Source organism: Salvelinus fontinalis, chromosome 7 (genome assembly GCF_029448725.1).
Source record: "Salvelinus fontinalis isolate EN_2023a chromosome 7, ASM2944872v1, whole genome shotgun sequence".
Lineage (NCBI taxonomy): Eukaryota > Metazoa > Chordata > Actinopteri > Salmoniformes > Salmonidae > Salvelinus > Salvelinus fontinalis.
The window spans coordinates 12,752,288-12,760,584 of NC_074671.1; the positions used below are offsets into that span (position 1 = coordinate 12,752,288).

Sequence of the window (8,297 nt, forward strand, 5' to 3'; positions counted from 1 at the left end):
TGTTCCACACTTTGTTTTGATACAGCCTGAATTTAACATTAATTACATTTCGATTTTTGATTACATCACTGGCCTACCAGCATCCCGGAGTCGCGTCTTCACTGTTGACGTTGAGACTGGTATTTTGCGGGTACTATTTAATGATGCTGCCAGTTGAGGACTTATGAGGCGTCTATTTCTCAAACTAGACACTCTAATGTACTTCTCCTCTTGCTCAGTTGTGCACCGGGGCCTCCCACTTCTCTTTCTATTATGGTTAGAGCTGTTCTGTGAAGGGAGTAGTACACAGCGTTGTACGAGATCATCAGTTTCTTTGCAATTTCTCGCATGGAATATCCATTTCTCAGAACAAGAATAAACTGACGAGTTTCAGAAGAAAGATCTTTGATTCTGTACATTTTGAGCCTGTAATCGAAGACACAAATGCTGATGGTCCAGATACTAAACTAGTCTAAAGAAGGCCAATTGTATTGCTTCTTTAGTCATGACAACATTTTTCAGCTGTGCTAACATACTTGCAAAAGGGTTTTCTAATGATCAATTAGCCTTTTATAATGATAAACTTGGATTAGCTAACACAATGTGCTGGTTGCTGATAATGGGCCTCTGTATGCCTGTATAAATATTACATTAAAATCAGATGTTTCCAGCTACAATAGCAATTTACAACATTAACCTCTCTTGGGTAGGGGGCAGTATTTTCACGTCCGGATGAAAAATTATGGTGGAAATACTTATTTTCCACCATAATTTGCAAATAAATTCATAAAAAATTATACAATGTGATTTTCTGGATTTTTTTTTCTCATTTTGTCTGTCATAGTTGAAGTGTACCTATGATGAAAATTACAGGCCTCTCTCATCTTTTTAAGTGGGAGAACTTGCACAATTGGTGGCTGACTAAATACTTTTTTGCCCCACTATACATGTATTTTTGAGGAATTTTAATTAAGGGATTTCTGTTGTTTTGAATTTGGCGCCCTGCAGTTTAACTGGCTGTTGACGAGGTGAGACGCTACCGTCCCACATACCCTAGAGAGGTTAACAATGTCTACACTATATTTCTGATCAATTTGATATTATTTTAAATGGACAAAAATGTGCTTTCTTTCAAAAACAAGGACATTTCTAAGTCACCCCAAACTTTTGAACGGTAGTGTAGGTGAGAGAAATTCAGACTGTACCACAACAACACGTGGAATAAGTGAAGGGGTATGAATACTTTCTGAAGGCACTGTTTGTATCGATACACACCTGGTGCAGGGGGGATGATGACGCGCTAGCCCCTCCTCCGGCAACTGATGCTATGGCGTTCGGAGGAGACCCGGTGCCTCCTGTCGTCGTCACGGAAACAGAGGTGCTGTAACCATAACATCAAGTTAAGTTATTGTAAACCATTTTTATGTTATACATTTTCAAATCCAGAGAAATTAATAACAATTGCAGTAAGATTATAACTTTGTTCTTCTTCTAAACTAACCAATGACATTCAATCCCCTTCCAAACCAACCAATGACATTCACTCCCCTTCCAACGCACCCAATGGCATGGCCCTACCTGTAAGACTTGGCGAGTCGGTTGGCAGGGGACTGTTTGTTGGGTGAGGATGATGAGGAGGAAGAAGGTAGGCGCTGTGTGGTAGCGTAGCCTGGTTTGTCTGAGGCTGGACCCAGGCGCTGGAGCTTGCTGGGAGAACCAGACCCTCCACCTCCTCCTCCGGTTAGAGGGGAACTCACACGCTGGGTGGGCAGGGTGGAACTCGGGTAGTAGTGACCTGGAATCAGACGGAACAGGGGTTAAAACAGGGCTGCACAACTCTGTTTAGCATGTTCCCTCTCTAATGGTTAACGTTAGCATGTTCCCTCTCTAATGGTTAACGTTAGCATGTTCCCTCTCTAATGGTTAACGTTAGCATGTTCCCTCTCTAATGGTTAACGTTAGCATGTTCCCTCTCTAATGGTTAACGTTAGCATGTTCCCTCTCTAATGGTTAACGTTAGCATGTTCCCTCTCTAATGGTTAACGTTAGCATGTTCCCGCTCTAATGGTTAACGTTAGCATGTTCCCTCTCTAATGGTTAACGTTAGCATGTTCCCTCTCTAATGGTTAACGTTAGCATGTTCCCTCTCTAATGGTTAACGTTAGCATGTTCCCTCTCTAATGGTTAACGTTGGCATGTTCCCGCTCTAATGGTTAACGTTAGTATGTTCCCTCTCTAATGGGTAACGTTAGCATGTTCCCTCTCTAATGGTTAACGTTAGCATGTTCCCTCTCTAATGTTTAACGTTAGCATGTTCCCTCTCTAATGGTTAACGTTAGCATGTTCCCTCTCTAATGGTTAACGTTAGCATGTTCCCGCTCTAATGGTTAACGTTAGCATGCTCCCTCTCTAACTGTTAACGTTAGCATGTTCCCTCTCTAATGGTTAACGTTAGCATGCTCCCGCTCTAATGGTTAACGTTAGCATGTTCCCTCGCTAATGGTTAACGTTAGCATGTTCCCTCTCTAATGGTTAACGTTAGCATGTTCCCTCTCTAATGGTTAACGTTAGCATGTTCCCTCTCTAATGGTTAACGTTAGCATGTTCCCTCTCTAATGGTTAACGTTAGCATGTTCCCTCTCTAATGGTTAACGTTAGCATGTTCCCTCTCTAATGGTTAACGTTAGCATGTTCCCTCTCTAATGGTTAACGTTAGCATGTTCCCTCTCTAATGGTTAACGTTAGCATGTTCCCTCTCTAATGGTTAACGTTAGCATGTTCCCTCTCTAATGGTTAACGTTAGCATGTTCCCTCTCTAATGGTTAACGTTAGCATGTTCCCTCTCTAATGGTTAACGTTAGCATGTTCCCGCTCTAATGGTTAACGTTAGCATGTTCCCTCTCTAATGGTTAACGTTAGCATGTTCCCGCTCTAATGGTTAACGTTAGCATGTTCCCTCTCTAATGGTTAAGGTTAGCATGTTCCCTCTCTAATGGTTAAGGTTAGGACTTGGGGAAGGTAAGCTGCTTCTAGATCTGTGTCTAAGGGCAATTTCTCAACGAAGCTGAAGGGATTGGATGCCATGTTCAGTTCCTTACATCTTTTATGGCATTATCTCTTTCTCAGTTCTCTTAATGTATGTACTGTATCATAACACAATACGTTATCTTTATGTATAATGGTATGTGCTCTATAGGAATACAATATGTTATCTTTATGTTTAATGGTATGTACTCTATAGGAATACAATACAATATCATTATGTATAATGGTATGTACTCTATAGGAATACAATATGTTATCATTATGTATAATGGTATGTACTCTATAGGAATACAATATGTTATCTTAATGTATAATGGTATGTACTCAATAGGAATACAATAGGTTATCATTATGTATAATGGTATGTACTCTATAGGAATACAATGCGTTATCATTATGTATAATGGTATGTACTCTATAGGAATACAATACGTTATCATTATGTATAATGGTATGTACTCTATAGGAATACAATACGTTATAATAAAAGCTAAAAGGATTGGATGTCGTGTGGTGTTCCTTGTCTCTTGAATGACATGATCTCTCTTTAAATCCGGTCAATACAAAATGATGTACACATCGCAGGTATATAATATAGATATATACCGGTAGTGGTCTGCTGTGCATCTGGTAGGTGGAAGGCACTGCCATGGCTCTGAGAGAAGGAGTCTCCTCCACTACCTCCCCCTGCCTGCTGCCTCTGCTGAGCGGCACGACTAGACGTCACCTAGGGTGGGGGGAGACGGGAAAGAGGAGAGGAGAGGGGGGGGGGGGCAACAGGAAATTACAATTACACCTAACACTTCTTCCACTTCTGTGGGTGTCTATATGGTAACAGATAGATTTATAGAACCTATAACCTCTAATAGTCTCTATATGGTAACAGACAGATTTATAGAAGCTATAACCTCTAACAGTATTTTTATGGCAACAGATTGATATCCTGTCCAGTTGAAGTCCACTATCAAGTCATTCATTTTGCACCAAGCCACAGTGAGGAAGCTGCTTCTATCCCGACTCAGTGCCGGGTTATCTAATTTATTCCTCTAGATCCTCAGAGACAGTAGCTCAGCTCCTTCACCTCATGCTACTGACAGTCACCATGCATATTTCTCTAAAGGTGAACTACACACAGTCACACGCCCCATGCTGAGGCTCGCTGGCAGTGAACACACGATTTAACAATGTGCAGATACAAACACACACACACACACGCACATGCACACTCCATCCTCAGAAAGCTCCTGGCTCCAGGCTGTATTTTCCCTCTATAATAAGCCAAAGCGTGTCTGCTGATTACAATGTCTCTTTGGTTGCAGTGTCTCTCATTAACACAAGGCCATGATAACTGATTCATCAGACACTGAAGTAATGGATGAAGCCGTTTTAAAACCTGCAGTCATTACTTCAGCAGAATACCCGTGAACCAAAATTGTTTCTGTGAAAGTTCCCAGAACATTCCTTAGGTCGCAGCAAATGTTCTCATAACACAAAAACTGTCCAGTCATAATGAAGATTATGGAATGTTTGTATAAAACATTTGCCTTATGTGGCAAGAACGTTCCTAGAACACATTTAACATGTTCTTTAAAGATTCCCAAATGGTTTCATTAGGTTGTGGGATTAGTCTGGTGGGAACATTTTGTGGACATAAAAAATAAAATGTTCCCAAAACACAGTTGTTCGGATAATTCTACAATGTTTCTTTTAGACTGCAAAAAAACATTCAACTGATGTCACAAGAACGTTCCCAAAACACATTTGGTCTGTTCTTTAAAGGTTCCCAGAATGTTTCTCTAGGCTGTGGGAACATTGTGGGGATATTACAAGAGATAGGTTCCCAAAACACTAAAACTGTGCAGTTGTGCTGACAATCAAACACAGTACAGTGCTGCTACAACAGCCTCCACTCGTCTGAGAAGGCTTTCCGCTAGATGTTGGAACATTGCTACAGGGACTTAGTGAGGTTGGGCACGGATGTTGGCCGATTAGGTCTGGCTCGCAGTCAGCGTTCCAATTCATCCTAAAGGTGTTCGATGGGGTTGAGGTCAGGGCTCTGCCAGTTCTTCCACAACGATCTCGACAAACCATTTTTGCATGGATTTCCCTTTCCCTTGCACATGGGCATTGTCATTCTGAAACAGGAAAGGACCTTCCCCAAACTGTTGCCACAAAAAAACTGTTGCACAGAATTGTCTAGAATGTCATTGAATGCTGTAGCGTAAAGATTTCCCTTCACTGGGACTAAGGGTTCTTATCCGAACCATGAAAAACAGCCCCAGAACATTATTCCTCCTCCACCAAACTTTACAGTTGGCACTGTGCATTGGGGTAGGTAGCGTTCTCCTGGCATCTGCCAAACCCAGATGTGTCCGTCCAACTGCCAGATGGTGAAGCGTGAATCATTTCTCCAGAGAACGCATTTCCACTGCCCCAGAGTCCAATGGTGGCGAGCTTTACACCACTCCAGCCGACGCTTGGCATTGCGCATAGTGATCTTAGGCCTGTGTGCGGCTGCTCGGCCATTGAAACCCATTTAACGAAGCTCCCAACAAACAGTTATTGTGCTGACATTGTTTCCAGAGTCTTTTTGGAACTTGGTAGTGAATGTTGCAACCGAGGACAGACGTTTTGTGAGCTTGCAATATACATTTTACCTTGTCTTTGAGGTCCACAGAACATTTCAGGAACTTTAAGAAAAAGTTATATTTAACTTTTACTTAATATTAAGTAAATATCATTCTAAATTTGTAGCTCCATAAAGCAGATTGGAAAACATCCTATTTCTGTTTCTCTTCAGAGTTAATAGCAATTCACATTTGAAAGTAATGTAGAGACACACAGGTCATTTGAATAGCATTTAATCGTACAAACACGATCATATTGTTCACCCTTCAGAAATTCACACATGTGGTTTGAACTTGCAATGTCTGGTACCCAAGCCAGGTTTTTAGCCTATGTACCACCAGGGAAGATCTCTTACATTTTCCACATTTTGTTACGTTAGAGCCTTATTCAAAAATGGGTTTAAAAAAATCCTCATCAACCTACACAAAATACCCAATAATGACGAAGCGAAAACAAGTTTAGACAATTCTGAAGATATAAAATAAAACAAAAAATGACCTAATTTACGTAAGTATTCAGACCCTTTGCTATGAGACTGATTTGGAAAAGCACACACCGGTCTATATATGTCCCACAGTTGACAGTGCATGTCAGAGCAAAAAACAAGCCATGAGGTCAAAGGAATTGTTTGTGGAGCTCCGAGACAAAATTATGTCGAGGCACAGATCTGGGGAAAGTCCCCAAAAACACAGTGGCCTCCATCATTCTTAAATGGAAGAAGTTTGGAACCACCAAGACTCTTCCTAGAGCTGGCAACTCGGGCCAAACTGAACAATCGTGTGAGAAGGGCCTTGGTCAGGGAGGTGACCAAGAACCCGATGTTCACTCTGACAGAGCTCCAGGCTGTGTTCCTCTGTGGAGATAAGAGAAGCTTCCAGAAGGACAACCATCTCTGCAGCACTTCACCAATCAGGCCTTTATGGTAGAGTTGCCAGACGGAAGCCACTCCTCAGTAAAAGGCACATGACAGCCCGCTTCGAGTTTGACAAAAGGCACCTAAAAACTCTCAAACCATAAGAAACTGGATTCTCCGGTCTGATGAAACCAAGATCCAACTGTTTGGCCTGAATGCCAAGCGTCACTTCTAGAGGAAACCAGGCACTATTCCTACTGTGAAGCATGGTGGTGGCAGCATCATGCTGTGGGGATGTTTTTCAGCTGCAGGGACTGAGAGACTCGTCAGGATCGAGGGAAAGATGAACAGAGCAAAGTACAGAGAGAACCTTGATGAAAACCTGCTCCAGAGTGCTCAAGACCTCAAGACTGAGGCAAAGGTTCACCTTCCAACAGGACAACGACCCTAAGCACACAGCCAAGACAACGCAGGAGTGGCTTCGGGACAAGTCTCTGAATGTCTTTGAGTTGCCCAGCCAGAGCCCGGACTTGAACCCGATTTAACGTCTCTGGAGACCTGAAAATAGCTGTGCAGCGACGCTCCCCATCCAACCTGACAGAGCTTGAGAGGATCTGCAGAGAAGAATGGGAGAAACTCCCCAAATACAGGTGTGCCAAGCTTGTAGCGTCATACCCAAGAATACTCGAGGATGTGTTCGCTGCCAAAGGTGCTTCAACAAAGTACTGAGTAAAGGGTCTGAATACCTGTGTAAACGTGATATTTAAGTTGTTGTTTTTTTACTAAATTTGCAAAACATTTCTAAAAACCATTTTTTTCTTTGTCATTATGGTGTATTGTGTGTAGATTGATGAGAGGGAAAAAACGATTTAATCAATTTTAGAATAAGACTGTAACATAAAAAAAATGAGGAAAAAGTCAAGGGGTCTGAACATTTTCCGAATGTACTGAATGTTTTCTTTTTTCAGTATATAGTCATGGCGGTATGGTCAATCAGGCATTTCATGCTTCCCTTTTAACCTTCTTAGACAAAACAAATATGCTATGAATGTCATAAAAACTTACTTATTTGGAAATTGAGGAACATTACGCCACATTGCGGGAATGTTCTGTGCAACCTAACGTAATCATTGTATAAATGTCATCCCAACTGAGCGTACTATCTCTTGTAATGTACCCACACAATTCCCACAAACTAATGAAATGTTCTGGGAACTTTTAAAGAACTCAGAAATGCTGCTCTATCAACATTCTTGCAACATCAAAGCAATGTTTTTATTGCACCCTAATACAAACATTATCTCAATACAGCACAATTTGACAGTTTTAACAGATAACAGGAGAGAGAGAGAGAGAGAGAGAGAGAGAGAGAGAGAGAGAGAGAGAGAGAGAGAGAGAGAGAGAGAGAGAGAGAGAGAGAGAGAGAGAGAGAGAGAGGAGAGAGAGAGGAGAGATGAGAGGAGAGAGAGAGAGAGAGAGAGAGAGAGAGAGAGAGAGAGAGAGAGAGAGAGAGAGAGAGAGAGAGAGAGAGAGAGAGAGAGAGGAGAGAGAGAGAGAGAGAGAGGAGAGAGAGAGAGAGAGAGGAGAGAGAGGAGAGAGAGAGAGAGAGAGAGAGAGAGAGAGAGAGAGAGAGAGAGAGAGAGAGAGAGAGAGAGAGAGAGAGAGAGAGAGAGAGAGAGAGAGGAGAGAGAGGAGAGAGAGAGGAGAGAGAGAGAGAGAGAGAGAGAGAGAGAGGAATGTTTTTTGCACCCTAATACAAACATTATCTCAATGTCAGCACAATTTCACAGTT

At 41.9% G+C, this 8,297-nt stretch overlaps 1 protein-coding gene across 1 annotated transcript in view; it reads right to left on the bottom strand.

The window, feature by feature from the left end:
• The window catches only part of LOC129858897 (catenin delta-2-like), a 522,672-nt gene that overhangs the window by 231,344 nt on the left and 283,031 nt on the right, over nt 1-8,297 (bottom strand). The window contains exons 7-9 of the mRNA XM_055928130.1: nt 3,631-3,751; nt 1,558-1,774; nt 1,255-1,360 (exon numbers count right to left, since the gene is read on the bottom strand). Coding sequence (XP_055784105.1) covers nt 1,255-1,360; nt 1,558-1,774; nt 3,631-3,751 — 444 coding nt within the window. The remainder of the gene's footprint in view (nt 1-1,254; nt 1,361-1,557; nt 1,775-3,630; nt 3,752-8,297) is intronic.